We start from the raw sequence: 16266 nt of genomic DNA on the forward strand, positions 1-16266 counted from the left end.
GCTGTTAGCGTTACGAGCCGCTACGAGACATCCACGAGCTCCGACGTACCCGCTACATACATTCTACGTGCTTACCACGAGTTTGATTTTTTTTAAAACTCGGGAGAATTCTTGAATTACCTCGTACAGTGGGACAGGCCCTTTACTCTACCCTACACACACACCAGGGACAATTTTCAATTTTTACCAAAGTCAATTAGCCTACAAACCGTTACATCTTTGGAGTGTGGGAGGAAACCGGAGCATCCGGAGAAAACCCACAGGTAGAACGTACAAAGTCCATACCGAGAGCTCCCGTAGTCAGGATCGAACCCAGGTCTCAGTCGCTGTAAGGCAGCAACTCTACCGCTGTGCTATGAGGCAGTGGCTCTACCAGCTGTGCCACCCTTAGTGGTTGATTTAACTATTTTTAAAGAAAGCTTCAAGTAAATGGTCGTCTCTCTTCTTTTTTTTTTTTTATGTTGTGCATGTGACGTATTTAGGCATCACTGAATATTAACGGAACATTAAGGCATCAAGTACCTTTGACAGCACGGCAAGTAGAGATGATAGATCCCAGGAGCTCTCAATTGCATCCCGCAGATTGGTCAGGAAGTCCAAACTCACCTAGTAAGATGAAACAAAGCTGATGATTATGCCTACAGTAACGCCTGATGTACAACGCGCGGACTTTAGAAGCACACAACGCATTCTCCAAGTAAATCTGGGCACCATGTTATAGGAAAGATGTCGTCAAGCTGGAAAGGGTGCAGAGAAGATTTACGAGGATGTTGCTAGGACTCGAGGGGCTGAGCGATAGGGAGAGGTTGGGCAGGCTGGGACTCTATTCCTTGGAGCGCACAAGAATGAGGTGCGATCGTATAGTGGTGTATGAAATCATGAGAGGAATAGATCGGGGAGATGCACACTTTGAAGTCGAAACAAGGATCAGCAGATACTGGTTTACAAAAAAAGACACAACGTGCTGGAGTAACTCAGCAGCTCTGGGAGTATCTCTGGAGAACAGATAGATCGGGTAGGCACACACAGTCACTTGCCCAGAGTAGGGGAATCGAGAACCAGAGGACATACATATAAGGTGAAGGAGGAAAGATTTAATAGGAATCTGAGGGGTAACTTTTTCACACAAAGGGCGGTGGGTGTATGGAACAAGCTGCCAGAGGAGGAGGTAGTTGAGGCTGGGACTATCCCAACCTTTAAGAAACAGTTAGACAGGTACATGGATAGGACAAGTTTGTATGGATATGGACCAAGTGCAGGCAGGTGGGGCTAATGTAGCTGGGACATGTTGGCCGGTGTGGGCAAGTTGGGCCGAAGGGCCTGTTTCCAAACTGTATCACTCTATGACTCTCGTTGCCCTAGACTCTCCCACTAGTGGAAACATCCTCTCCACATCCACTCTATTCAGGTCTTTCACTATTCGGTAAGTTTCAATGAGGTCCTCCCCCTCATCCTTCTAAACTCCAGCGAGTACATGCCCAGTGCCGTCAAACGCTCATCATATGTTAACCCACTCAACCCCGGGATCTTTCTTGTAAACCTCCTCTGGATCCTCTGCAACGCCAGCACATCCGTCCTCAGATATGGGGCCCAAAACAGCTCACAATAACCCAAATGCAGTCTGGCCAGTGAGTTATAAAGCTGCAGCTTAACATCCACGTTGTTGTATTCTAGTCATCTCGAAATAAACGCTAGCATTGCATTTGCCTTCCTTGCTACCGATTCGACTTGCAAATTAACCTTTTGGGAGACCTGCACCAGCGCTCCCAAATCCCTATCCAGCTCCAATTTCTGAATCCTCTCCCCATTTGGAAAATAGTCTACGCCTTCATTCCTACTACCAAAACTACCTGGGGTAGTTCTTGTCAAGATTCGGTACAGGTTTGTGGTCTGTGCAGTTATACACATTTTGCAGAGTAAAGGGTAAGGATCTGGGGTCTACCTGGGTGCTAATCCACTGGGATGTGTTTTAGAGTGTTATGCCTTGGAAACATCTGCCCATTCTACACACCAGGGATATTGATATTTGGTCAAATCTCAGCTAGTAACAGGTATATCCCACTACGAAACGTTCTCCACATCAAGCAGCACAGCTTCATTGACGCAGGTTCAATCCTGACCCTGGCTGCTGTCTGTGCGGAGTTTGCACGTTTCACACTCATGCTGCGCTGATTCCCTCCCACATCAAAAGAATTGACCCTTAAAGTGAGCAGGTGTAAAATCATATCCGGGGGGGAGTTCTAGTTTTAGTTTTGGAGATACAGCGCGGAAATAGGCCCCTCGGCACACCGAGTCCGTGCCGACCAGCGATCCCAGTTCGCTAACACTACCCTACACAATAGGGAGGATTTACAATTTTTACCGAAGCCAATTAACCTACAAATGGAACCAGAGCACCCGGAGAAAACCCACGTGGTCACGGGGAGAACGTACAAACTCTGTACAGACAGCGCCCGTAGTCTGGATCGAACCAGAGACTCTGGTGCTGTGAGGCAGCAACTCTACCGCTGCGCCACACCATTTGTTACCTAATAGGAGTCCATTTGGCCTCTTGCCTTTGTACTGACTCTAGAGATGAGGGGAGAGTAATATTCGGATTAGTGTAGGATTAGTATACATGGGTGTCTGATGGTTGGTGGGGACTCAGTGGGTTGTGTATGATTATTATTATATTCCCAGCGTCCAGGTTACCTTGGACAGTTCGTTCAGGTTTGCAAACAGTCTCCGCGGGTCAACATCCAGCAGCCAACCCCCGCTCTGCAGAAATGTCAAAGTGTTCAGGAAAACCTATAAATGAGAAACAGATTGTGAGAAACTTGTAAAAGCCAGGATGGAATGAATGCATGTTCATGAGCAGAATTAGACCATTCGGCCCATCAAGGCTACTCCGCCATTCAATCATGGCTGATCTATCTTTCCCTCCTAACCTCATTCTCCTGCCTTCTCCCCATAAAGAAACGTACAAAATTCTTAAGGGGTTGGACAGGCTAGATGCAGGAAGATTATTCCCGATGTTGGGAAAGTCCAGAACTAGGGGTCACAGTTTAAGGATAAGAGGGAAGTCTTTTAGGACCAAGATGAGAAAATCATTTTTACACAGAGAGTGGTGAATCTCTGGAATTCTCTGCCACAGAAGGTAGTTGAGGCCAGTTCATTGGCTATATTTAAGAGGGAGTTAGATGTGGCCCTTGTGGCTAAAGGGATCAGGGGGTATGGAGAGAAGGCAGGGATGGGATACTGAGTTGATCAGCCATGATCATATCGAATGGAGGTGCAGGCTCGAAGGGCCGAATGGCTTACTCCTGCACCTACTTTCTATGTTTCTATAACCCCTGGCACCCGTACTAATCAACAATCTATTAATTTCTGCCTTAAAAAATATCCATGACTTGGCCTCCACAAACTTCTGAGGCAATGAGTTCCATAGATTCACCACCTGTGTGGGACCATCTAACTGAAGAATCTCCTCCTCATTCTGACAGGGACCCATTTATTCCTAATCTTTGTTTCCTGTCTGCCAACCAATTCTCTATCCATGTCAATTCTGATCCATGTCAACTCTGCAGTTGTACAAGGCCCTAGTGAGACCACACCTGGAGTATTGTGTGCAGTTTTGGTCCCTTAATTTGATGAAGGACATTCTTGCTATTGAGGGAGTGCAGCGTAGGTTTACAAGGTTAATTCCTGGGATGGCGGGACTGTCATATGCTGAGAGAATGGAGCAGCTGGGCTTGTACACTCTGGAGTTTAGAAGGATGCGACGGGATCTCATTGAAACATACAAGGTTGTTAAGGGCTTGGACACGCTAGAGGCAGGAAACATGTTCCCGATGTTGGGGGAGTCCAGAACCAGGGGCCACAGTTTAATAATAAGGAGTAAGCCATTTAGAACGGAGACGAGGAAACACTTTTTCTCACAGAGAGTGGTGAGTTTGGAATTCTCTGCCTCAGAGGGCGGTGGAGGCAGTTTCTCTGGATGCTTTCAAGAGAGAGTTAGATAGGGCTCTTAAAAATAGCGGAGTCATGGGATATGGGGAGAAGGCAGGAACGGGGTACTGATTGGGGATGATCAGCCATGATCACATTGAATGGCGGTGCTGGCTCGAAGGGCCAAATAGCCTACTCCTGCACCTATTGTCTCTTGTCTATTGGCTAATTCCCTACCCCCAATACCATGTGCTCTAATTTTGCCCACTAATCTCCTGTGTGGGACCTTATCAAAGGCTTTCTGAAAAGCAATGGAAAGTCTCACCTCCTCCATCACCAGGAGCTGATCCCTGAAGTAGGTACATTCCGTGGTGAAGATCTCCCACATGGCCTCCTGCAGCTTCTTCTCCTTCTGCCCACACCCGCTCTGATGCTTCAGCACCTCTTGCCAGCTCTTGCCCTGACAGGGCAAAAGGAGGATTATGAATGAATGAATGAATGAATGAATAAACTAATACCCATAATACTAGTGCAATAGAGCCCGGTGCAACCAAAGACACTCCACACTTCATGGTTTAGTTTTTATTGTGTGTTGTTCGAGAGCCTGATAGTTGTCGGGAGGAAGCTGTTCCTGAACCTGGAGGTCACATGGGTTACAGACTCCTGAGCCTTCGTCCCAATGTTCGATGTGAATTAGAGGGGGATGTGAGTCCTTGACGATGCTGGCTGTCTTTTTGAGGCAGAGCCTGCTATAGATTATAAGCGCTGTCTGCGGAGGGCGCTCAGCATCGCCAAGGACTGCTCTCACCCCAACCATGGACTGTTTACCCTCCTACCATCCGGGAGGCGCTACAGGTCTCTCCGTTGCCAAACCAGCAGGTCGAGGAACAGCTTCTTTCCGGCGGCTGTCACTCTACTCAACAACGTACCTCGGTGACTGCCAAACACCCCCCCCCCCCCCCCCCCCCCCCGGACACTTATTATTATTTATTCAAATCGTTTGCTATGTCGCTCTTCCAGGGAGATGCTAAATGCATTTCGTTGTCTCTGTACTGTACACTGACAATGACAATTAAAATTGAATCTGAATCTGAATCTGAATCTAATCCTACAATTAGTGACTGTAAGCATCAAGAGCGAAATACACTATTTCACACTTAGGGCGACACTGTAGAGTTGCTGCCTCACAGTGCCAGAGACCCGGGTTCGATCCTGACCACGGACACTGTCTGCACAGAGTTTGTATGTTCTCCCCTTGATCCCGTGGGTGCTTTGGCCTACCGATTCCGCGCTGACCAACGATCCCCGCATACTAACATTATCCTGCACACACACACGCACACTAGGGATGGGGTGTGAGATTGCAAACTTCATGGGGTTCGCCATGTTTCGACGAATGCAATCAACCGGGGGGGAGATGCAGCGAGACGTGGGTGTCATGGTACACCAGTCATTGAAGGTAGGCATGCAGGTGCAGCAGGCAGTGAAGAAAGCAAATGGTATGTTAGCTTTCATAGCGAAAGGATTAGTATAGGAGCAGGGAGGTTTGGACTGGGAGGAAACCGGAGCAGTTGTACAGGGTCTCACTGGTAAGACCACACCTGGAGTATTGCGTACAGTTTTCAGGTCTCCAAATCTGAGGAAGGACTTATTGCCCGTGAGGGAGTGCAGAGAAGGTTGCACCAGACTGATATTGGGATGTCAGGACTGTCTTATGAAGAAAGAACTGGATAGACTTGGTTTATACTCTCTAGAATTTAGGACAGATTGAGAGGGTATCTTATAGAATCTTACAAAATTCTTAAGGGGTTGGACAGGCTAGATTAAGGAAGATTGTTCCCGATGTTAGGGAAGTACAGGACAAGGGGTCACAGCTTAACGATAAGGGGGAAATCCTTTAAAACCGAGATGAGAAGAACTTTTTTCACACAGAGAGCGGTGAATCTCTGGAACTCTCTGTCACAGAGGGTAGTCGAGGCCAGTTCATTGGCTATATTTAAGAGGGAGTTAGATGTGAACCTTGTGGCTAAGGGGATCAGAGGGTATGGAGAGAAGGCAGGTACGGGATACTGAGTTGGATGATCAGCCATGATCATATTGAATGGTGGTGCAGGCTCGAAGGGCCGAATGGCCTACTCCTGCACCTAATTTCTATGTTTCTATGTAAACCTTCTTTGGAATGTGGGAGGAAACCGGAGCACCTGAGGAAAACCCACGCAGGTCACTGGGAGAACGTACAAACTCCATACAGACAGGACCCGCGGTCAGGATCGCACCCGGATCTCTGGCGCTGTGAGGCAGCAACTCTACCGCTGCGCCACGTAAATACTTAGATCCGTAGATACGGTTTATTGGATGGAGAACTGGAATGGGATGGAGGAAATGTCTGCGGAGAAATGATTGGGCAGGTTGGGCTGGTATTCGCTGGGGTTTGGAAGAGTGATAAAGGGTTTGCAAAATCTCAAAGTGTCTCCTCAGGGTGGGTGTGGAGAGCGGTTTACCCGCTGCAGGAGAATCCAGAGTTTGGGGCCGATCGTTTGAAAAAAATAGAGGGGAGACACAACTGTAAGATAGGAGTCAGGGAGATCCACTCTCTCTCAGGGCCGTGGTGAGCAGGTGAAGGAGATTTAAGAAGGACACTGCAGATGCTGGGGGGGGGGGGGTCGAGGGTAGGGAAAAGTGCTGGAGAAACTCAGGACGGTGCGGGCAGCATCTAACTGGAGGTGCCCTTTAAATAGGCAACGTTTCGGGAGGGAGGGGGGGAGGGGTGAACAAATGAGGACCAGGTGCGGGATACTTTATAACTGTCGGTGCCCTTTATGTGGAGACTGTTTGCACACCTTGGGTTTCAGTGTGACTAGTTACAGGTGACAATCAAGCATTCATTCATTCATTCATTCATTCATGAGGGAGAGATGAACTGCTAACCACTCCATCTCCACGGTGGGAAAGAAGCTCACTTTGGGGAGGGCCCATTTGGAGCACCGCGTGCAGTTCTGGTCGCCCCATTACAGGAAGAGTGCGGAGGCTCTGGAGAGGGTGCAGAGGAGGTTTACCAGAAGAGACTGCCTGGGCATTGGAGCGCGTACCTTGTACTGGTGTAAGCCGTGATCGTCATGCTCTGTGATCTCAAATGTTGCCAGGAGGTTTTCCAGCTCGCTCAGTGGCTTTTGCTTCACTTTAATCTGGAATCAAGAACATAAAATGAAGATAAGACACAAAATGCTGGAGTAACTCAGCGGGTCAGGCAGCATCTCTGGCCAAGAGACTCTGTGGGTTTACCCGATCTATACCTCTCATGATTTTGTACACCTCTATAAGATCACCCCTCATCATCCTGCGCTCCAAGGAATAGAGTCCCAGCCTGCTCAACCTCTCCCTACAGCTCAGGCCCTCGTGTTCTGGCAACATCCTCGTAAATCTTCTCTGCACCCTCTCCAGCTTGCCAGCATCTATCCTGAAACATGGTGTCCAAAGCAAGTGGTTTGACTCCAGCTGAGTGAAGGGTTGGATTGGCTGGACTGTGACTTTTACGCTGCTTCGAGTCACCGAGCCAAACGCAAAAATGAACCGCGATACACGCAAGGGGGTGCAAAGCTATCACGGGGTGGGAAAGCACAGACACAGGAAACACACAGGGTGGTGGGTGTGTGGAACAAGCTGCCAGAGGAGGTAGTTGATGCAAGGACATTTGGACAGGTACATGGACTGAAAAGGTTTGGAGGCATGTGGGCCAAACATGGACGGGTGGGACGAATGAAGATGGGGCATGTTGGTAGGCATGGGCACGTTGGGCCAAAGGGCCGGTTTCCATGCTGTGTCAGTCTAGGAGCTTCATCCATTCATAAAGTCACAGAGGTTTAGATTACATTAGATTCGATTCCTTTATTGTCATTCAGACCTTTCGGTTTGAACGAAATTCGGAGCGTAGGTGCAGCGTGGGCTCACCAGGTTAATTCCCGGGTTGGCGGGACTGTCATATGTTGATAGAATGGAGTGGCTGGGCTTGTACACTCTGGGATTTAGGATGAGAGGGGATCTTATTGAAACATATAAGATTATTAAGGGTTTGGACATGCTAGAGGCAGGAAACATGTTCCCGATGTTGGGGGAGTCTAGAACCAGGGGCCACAGTTTAAGAATATGGGGTAAGCCATTTAGAACGGAGATGAAGAAAAACATTTTTCACACAGAGGGTTGTGAATCTGCGGAATTCTCTGCCTCATAGGGCAGTGGACGCAAATTATCTGGATGATTTCAAGAGAGAGCTAGATAGGGCTCTTAAAGATTGCGGAGTCAGAGGTTATGGGGAGAAGGCAAGAACGGGGTACTGATTGGGGATGATCTGCCATGATCACAGTGAATGGCGGTGCTGGCTCGAAGGGCTGAATGGCCTACTCCTGTAGCTATTGTCTATCTTGGGTCATACAAAGATGTCCAAAGAACACGATAATATCGATCAACTCAGTGCAACAGTGTGGAAAGAATCGACGAAAGAGCATTGTTGGAAGGTCAGATAATCCCTAACATTAATAACCCGTGATATTAATTAATACCGGTTCCACAGAAAAACACCTATTAATTATAGGTACACAAAAAATCTGGAGAAACTCAGCGGGTGCAGCAGCATCTATGGAGCGAAGGAAATAGGCAACGTTTCGGGCCGAAACCCTTCTTCAGAAACCCTTCGCTCCATAGATGCTGCTGCACCCGCTGAGTTTCTCCAGCTTTTTTGTGTACCTTCGATTTTTCAGCATCTGCAGTTCCTTCTTAAACACCTATTAATTATATATTAGTATTTATCGCAAGATGTTGGCATGAAAGTAGAGAGCCCGTAACATCAGGGATAGACACAAAGTTCTGCAGTAACTCAGCAGGTAAGGCAGCATGTCTGGAGTAAAAGGAAGGGTGATGTTTTCGGGTCGGGACCCTTCTTCAGACCTGAAACGTCGCCCATCCTTTTTCACCGGAGATGCTGTCGTCCCGCTGAGCTACTCTAGAACTTTGTGTCTATCTTCATTGTAATCTGCTGTTCCTTCCTAGACTGTAACATCAGCATTACAGGGATAACATTCATGTTTTCATAAATTCATAAGTGGTAGGAGTAGAATTAGGCCATTCGGCCCATAAAGTCTACTCCGCCATTCAATCATGGATGATCGATCTTTCCCTCTTAACCCCATTCTCCTGCCTTCTCCCCATAAGCCCTGACACCCATACTAACCCATTTTCACATGGAACAGTCCCTGCCCACATGATAGATGGTGTACATATGAGTGTTCTCTGGGGATGTTCGACACAAGCTTTTCAGTGTGCAAGCATTGTTCGTTCAATATGTGCCACAGTCTGTGTCATGTTTGTCACCATCATCCAAGCCCCATTCTGCCCCACACTCTGTCTCACACTCCATAGTACAATCTGCACCAGTTTTCACACGCATGGAAACTACGCAATATGAAACGTGGTATTAAGGCAAAAACCATTACCTGTCCTCGCTTTGTGAAGGGCCATTTCAACTTCTTTGATTCTGAAAGAAAAAAATGGGATGGTGTTAGAATTTGAAAATCTCACCTGATAGTGGAAGGGTGTGGAGGCCAAGTCTATGCAGATTGATAGATTCTTGATTGGTAAGGGTGTTGGGGGGGGGGTTATGGGGAGAGTCGGGTCAAGAGTTGAGAGGGTTTTATTGGCACGTCCCAGACAATGAAATTCATACATAAAATTCATAAAAATAGACACACACACACACGCACACACACACACACACACACACACATCACACACACACACACACACACACACACTACACACACACACACACACACACACACACACACACACACACACACACACACACACACACATACACACATACATACACACACACACACACACACACACACACACACACACACACACACATACATACACACACACACACACACACACACACACACACACACACACACACACACACACACACACACACACACACACACACACACACACACACACACACACACACACACACACACACACACCTCGAGTCCGGGTAAACAAACGACCACGGAGCTGTCTCTGCGGGTGGACGGGTGCCTGTAGTGGACAAACGCACGCCACACGGCGGATTACAACCCCATGCCACACCAAGAACTATGGCAGTGGAGAGACACCAAAGAGCTGGAGTAACCCAGCGGGTCAGGCAGCATCTCTATAGAAAAAGCATAGGTGACGTTTCAGGGTCGAGACAACTTCTTGGCAGAACAGGACGGATCTAACAGCACCAGCCCAATGCTGGATTAACACTCATTATTGCAGATCAATGCTTCAATATTATAAGTACCAAGGTACACAAATATTCTTTGTTTCTGCGCTGCATCTCTAAACCACACTAGACTAATCTAAACTAAACTAAACTAGAGCTTAGAGTTTAGTTTATTGTCATGTGTACCGAGGTACAGTGAAAAGCTTTTGTTGTGTGCTAACCAGTCAGCAGAAAGACTATACATGATTACAATCCAGCCATTCACAGTGTACATGGTAAAGGGAATAACGTTTAGTGCAGGAGAAAGTCCAGTAAAGTCTAATCACTGATAGTCTGAGGGTCTCCATGGAGGTGGATAGTAGCTCAGGATCATTCTCTAGTTGACGGGGGGGAGTATCGGAGGAATTTCAGTTTTAGTTTTAATTTAGAGATACTACGCGGAAACTAGCTGTTCGTAGGTTCTCAAGGTTAATTCCCGGGATGGCGGCACTGTCATATGCTGAGAGAATGGAGCGGCTGGGCTTGTACACTCTGGAATTTAGAAGGATGAGAGGGGATTATATTGAAACATATAATATTATTGAGGGTTTGGACACACTGCTAGAGGCAGGAAACATGTTCCCGATGTAGAGGGAGTCCAGAACCAGGGGCCACAGTTTAAGAATAAGGGGTAAGTCATTTAGAACGGAGATGAGGAAACACTTTTTCACACAGAGGATTGTGAGTCTGTGGAATTCTCTGCCTCGGGTGGAGGCCGGTTCTCTGGATACTTTCAAGAGAGAGCTAGGTAGAGCTCTTAAAGATAGCGGAGTCAGGGGAGAAGGCAGGAACGGGGTACTGATTGGGGATGGTCACATTGAATGGCTCGAAGGGCCGAATGGCCTACTCCTGCATCTATTGTCTATTGATCCACCGAGTCCGCGCCGACCAGCGATCCCCGTACACTAGCACTATCCTACACACTAGGGACAATTTACAAATTCTACCTAAGCTAATTAACCTACATGCCTATAGGTATTAGGAGTGTGGGAGGAAACCACAACAGTTCTGGCACTGTAAAGTAGCAACGTTACCACTGCACAACCCTACCGCCCAGTTGCTCTTTTAAATAGGGAAAAGGAATGCTGAAATATAATCAGAGAGATTCTGTAAACACTGCCCTGCGTTACTGTTGCCTTGTGACTGCAATGGTTACAAAACTCCACCTGATAATTATTTGTCAATCAGTTCATTGCTGGGGTGCCTCATGGCCAATTAAGTTTGACAGAAGGGTTTTCCATGATGTTATAGAAACAAACAGTCCATTGAACTGGTACATTTTATCTCCAGGCTGCCACGAATCAATCATTGCTCGGAAATAATAGTCTCTTACAGGCTGTTTAAGAAGGGACTGCAGATGCTGGGAAAATCGAAGGTAGACAAAAATGCTGGAGAAACTCAGCGGGTGCGGCAGCGTTTATGGAGAGAAGGATGCATTTAATGCATTTTAATGCATTTCGTTGTCTCTGTACTGTACACTGACAATGACAATTAAAATTGAATCTGAATCTGAAGGAAATAGGCGACGTTTCGGGCCGAAACCCTGAAGGGTTTCGGCCCGAAATGTCGCCTATTTCCTTCGCTCCATAGACGCTGCCTCACCCGCTGAGTTTCTCCAGCATTTTTGTCCACCGCCTCTTACAGACTGTCAGCTTGTATTAAATGTGTGGAATGCATCCACTTGTTTGGGATTGCTGCTTCAGTGTACCTTACTTTTGAAATTGTAAGCTGCACAAGAGATGAATTGGATATTTACTCCATTGACTAAACAGAGCAAAACCCCATCCTTTCAGGCAGAATGATCACATTCCCTCTCGTGTGAGATTATTTCTCACATGCACCAGACATGTACCGGAACAATGACGTTCCTGCGTTACAGACGGTGGCGGCACGTTGGCGCAGCGGTAGAGTTTACTGCCTTAAGGGCCTGTCCCACTGTACAAGCTAATTCAAGAGTTTGCCCTGATTCGAACTCGGAGAATTACGGTAATGGCCGCTCGTAGGTACTCGGGGCTCTCGTGGACAAAAATCATCACGAGCTTACCGCGTTTCCCGAGTACCTGCCGTTAGAGTTACATAGAAACATAGAAAATAGGTGCAGGTGTAGGCCATTCGGCCCTTCAAGCCTGCACCGCCATTCAATATGATCATGGCTGATCATCCAACTCAGTATCCTGTACCTGCCTTCTCTCCATACCCTCTGATCCCTTTAGCCACAAGGGCCACATCTAACTCCCTCTTAAATATAGCCAATGAACTGGCCTCACTACCTTCTGTGGCAGAGAGTTCCAGGGTTACGAGCCGCTAAGAGACGTCCCGAGCTCCGACCTACCTGCTACGTACATTCTACGTACTTACCACCAGTTTGATTTTTTTTTTTTAACTCGGGAGAGCTCTTGAGTTACCTCGTACAGTACAGTGGGAGAGGCCCTTTACAGTGCCAGAGACCCAGGTTCGATCCTGACTACAGGTGCTGTCTGTCCAAAGGCGTACAGGTTTGTAGGTTAATTGGTTTTGGTAAAATTTATAAATTGTCCCTAGTGTGTGTAGGAAAGTGTTAGTGTCCGGGGTAATCGCTGGTCCACGCAGACTTGTTGGGTCGAAGGGCTTGGTTCCATGTTGTATTTCTAAAGACTAAAGATACATCACTCATAATAACAGCATGAAAAAAAATAGACGTACAATAAATTGCAGATGTTGGAAAATCGAAAGTAGACAAAAATGCTGGAGAAACTCAGCGGGTGAGGCAGCATCTATGGAGCGAAGGAAATAGGCGACGTTTCGGGCCGAAACCCTGAAGGAAATAGGCGACGTTTCGGGCCGAAACCCTGAAGGAAATAGGCGACGTTTCGGGCCGAAACCCTTCGGGGTTTCGGCCCAAAACGTCACCTATTTTCTTCGCTCCATAGACGCTGCTTCACCTAATCTAATCTAATCTAATCTAATCCGTTTTTTGAAGTAAGCTCTGAGCGGTTACTCGTATGTTGATTGGGCTGTGTGTTTTTGGCACATCCATCATATATTGACCATCCCTAACTGCCTTCGAGATGAGGATGGTGAGCAGACTTGAACTACTTGGTATAGGTGTCACCCGAGCACTGTTGGGGAGCGTGCTCTGGGAATTAGACTCAATATAGATGAAAAGAATGGGGATCTACTTCTGAACTACTGTGGTGGTGTGTGATTTGAACTAGAACCTGCTGGCAGTGGGAATTATATGTACCTCCTATTCGAGTCATAGAGTGAGGTTTAGTTTAGTTTTGTTTAGAGATGCAGCGCGGAAAGCCGCCCCTCGGCCCACCGAGTCCGCGCCGACCAATGATCCCCGTACACTAACACTATCCTACACACTAGGGATAATTCACAATTTTTTTACCGTAGCCAATTACAAACCTGTACATCTTTGGAATTTAGTTTAGTTTTAGTTTATGTGGGAGTGTGGGAGGAAACCTCCCGGAGAAAACCCACACGGGTCACGTGGAGAACGTACCGGCTCCAGACAGCACCCGTAATCAAGATCGAACACGGGTCTCTGGCGCTGTGAGGCAGCAGCTCTGGCGCTGTGTCTCCGTGCTGGCGACTTGCCCGTCATACAGCAGAGTAACAGGCCCTACGGTCTAACGCATCACGCCGGCCAAGATGCCCGTCTAAGCAAGTCCCAAATACCTGCTTTTGACCCGTATTGCTTCCGGAATGGTAATAATATATAATAATAATAATAATAATAATAATAATATCACTTTAATTTAGAGGGCCTTACCTTTCAGGCTTTGAGTCTTGGGTATTCTGGGGAGAGAACAGAAAAAGAATCATGAGGTGGAGCAAATAGTTGAGAGGATTTTATAACCATGCAATCTTTCACAGACAAGAGCAAACTGAGCGAGCTATGATCAATAATTACATCTTCAAATCCAGTTTAGTTTTGTTTAAGTTTAGAGATACAACGCGGAGAAAGGCCCTTCGGCCCAACGAGTGCATGCCGACCAGCGATCCTACCACTATCCTACACGCTAGGGACAATTTACAATGATATCAAACCAATTAGCCTACAAACCTGCAGGTAGGTCTATTGCGAGTTTATGTACAGGGACATATCTATCCATGCACTGTATACTTGTATTTATATATTTAAATATGTATGTTATGTTTTATACTTTGGTAATATAACGGTGTATTTTATCATGCCAATAAAGTTTTTTTAATTGAAAATTGATAGAGAGTGAGAAAGAACGCAAGGGAGAGAGAGAGAGAGATTGCAGCCTTTAAACCCCACGCACCGCGGTAGATCAACGCTTACAAAAATAATCCACTCTACGATCTTCAACAGTCCAAAAGCGACGAAGGAAAATTAAACCCCCCCCCCCCCACGCTCCCATCTCCCCTGGCCAGTGATGTGATGGACGCGGGGGTCTGGACCAATCGCTGACAAGGTCTCGGACAAATCCCGTCGGCGGAGACGTCATGTCCGTCAATTGGCTTTTCTGCGTCGTGTCCATTCGGTATCTTGGCTTCCGCTTCTCGTCCTTTGACACACTGTCCACACACAGCATGGAACCGGGCCTTCAGTCCAATTCATCCTTGCTGACCAAAAGACCCCCATCTATGCTGGTCTCATTTGCCTGCATTTGGTCCCTATCATTCTAAACATGGTGGTCATGTTAAAGTTGTACATGACATTGGTGAGACCACACGCCGGGTTGATTGCATTAGTCGAAACAGGGCGGACCACCTGAAGGTTGCAATCTCCCACCACTTCAGCTGTTAAGGGTGCAGAAAGGAGGTTGCCAGGACTCAAGGTCTTGAACTATAGGGCGAGGTTGAGCAGGCTCGGACTCTAGTCTCTGTAGCACAGGAGGATGAGGAGTCCTCTTATAGAGGTGTACAAGATCATGAGGGGAATAGATTGGATACATACTCTTTTACCCAGAGTAGGGGAATCGAGAACCTGAGGACTATGTTAGGGGATGAATGATTTAATAGGAAGCATTTTTACACAATGGTGGTGGGTGTATGGAATGAACTGACAAAGGAGATAGTTGAGGCTGGTACTCGTTTAGGAAACATTTGGATAGGTACATGGATAGGATAGGTTTTGAGGGATATGGGCCAATGCAGACAGGTGGTACTAGTACAGGTGGGTAAGTTGGGCCGAATGACCTGTTTCCACGCTGTATCACTCTATGACGCCTAACCCATCCATCTACTTGTCTAAGTGAGTTTTAAACACAAAATGCTGGCGTAACTCAGTGGGACGGGCAGCATCTCTGGAGATAAGGAATGGGTGACGTTTCGGGTCGAGACCCTTCTTCCTCGACCTGAAACATCGCCCATTTCTTCTCTCCAGAGACGCCGCCCGTCCCGTTGAGTTACGCCAGCATTTTGTGTCTATATACAGTGGGATATATAGATCAGCCTCAAAAAGCTTCACACGTTTCAAACAACAGAAAATGCTGGACCCGTGCATTGGGCCAAACAAGATATGTGGAACGAGGAACTGTACACAAGATAAACAAGTTAGTCCAGGTAGCAGAGAACGTGAGGGAGGGCGGTGGGTGGAACAAAGAGATTGTGTCTAGCAGGGCGGCTGCTAAAACCAGACGAAATTTAGTTCCACCCATTACCCTCCTACACTTTATCAGCTCTGTGAGATGACTCATTTCCTTCTCATTTCAGACCCGCAACAGTAACTTTTCTTTTCATTCCGCAGATGCTGCCTGCCCTGTTGAGTGTTTCCAGCATTTTATTTCAGGTTTCCAGCATCTGCAGGTTTGTTTGGGAGGCATATTCATCAATTGTTTGCCAGACTTTATGAATTGCATTGTACACATCTTGATTGGAAACATTAATGCCACCTCCTCACTGGCAGTGTGAAATTTGAAAACTTTCACAAAATACTTTCTGGTTTTTGGCTGCTTCCCAAAATCTCACAGCAGGTTTAATGTTTCTCTTGCATGTTGATGATATCGTAGGCTGCGTTTCAACTTGGGCTCCACGCCCAACGCAGATAGCTAGAGTGGTGAAGAAGGCGGATGTCG

General features: G+C 47.1%; 1 protein-coding gene across 1 annotated transcript in view; it reads right to left on the reverse strand.

Moving 5' to 3' along the window:
• Positions 1–16266, reverse strand: part of plekhg7 (pleckstrin homology domain containing, family G (with RhoGef domain) member 7) — a 79064-nt gene that overhangs the window by 18761 nt on the left and 44037 nt on the right. Inside the window, exons 3-9 of the mRNA XM_055653573.1 lie at positions 13992–14017; positions 9969–10023; positions 9414–9494; positions 7017–7112; positions 4253–4387; positions 2692–2787; positions 523–606 (exon numbers count right to left, since the gene is read on the reverse strand). Of these exons, the coding sequence (XP_055509548.1) occupies positions 523–606; positions 2692–2787; positions 4253–4387; positions 7017–7112; positions 9414–9494; positions 9969–10023; positions 13992–14017 (573 nt within the window). The remainder of the gene's footprint in view (positions 1–522; positions 607–2691; positions 2788–4252; positions 4388–7016; positions 7113–9413; positions 9495–9968; positions 10024–13991; positions 14018–16266) is intronic.

This window comes from Leucoraja erinacea, chromosome 22 (genome assembly GCF_028641065.1).
Source record: "Leucoraja erinacea ecotype New England chromosome 22, Leri_hhj_1, whole genome shotgun sequence".
NCBI classification, from domain to species: Eukaryota; Metazoa; Chordata; class Chondrichthyes; order Rajiformes; family Rajidae; genus Leucoraja; species Leucoraja erinaceus.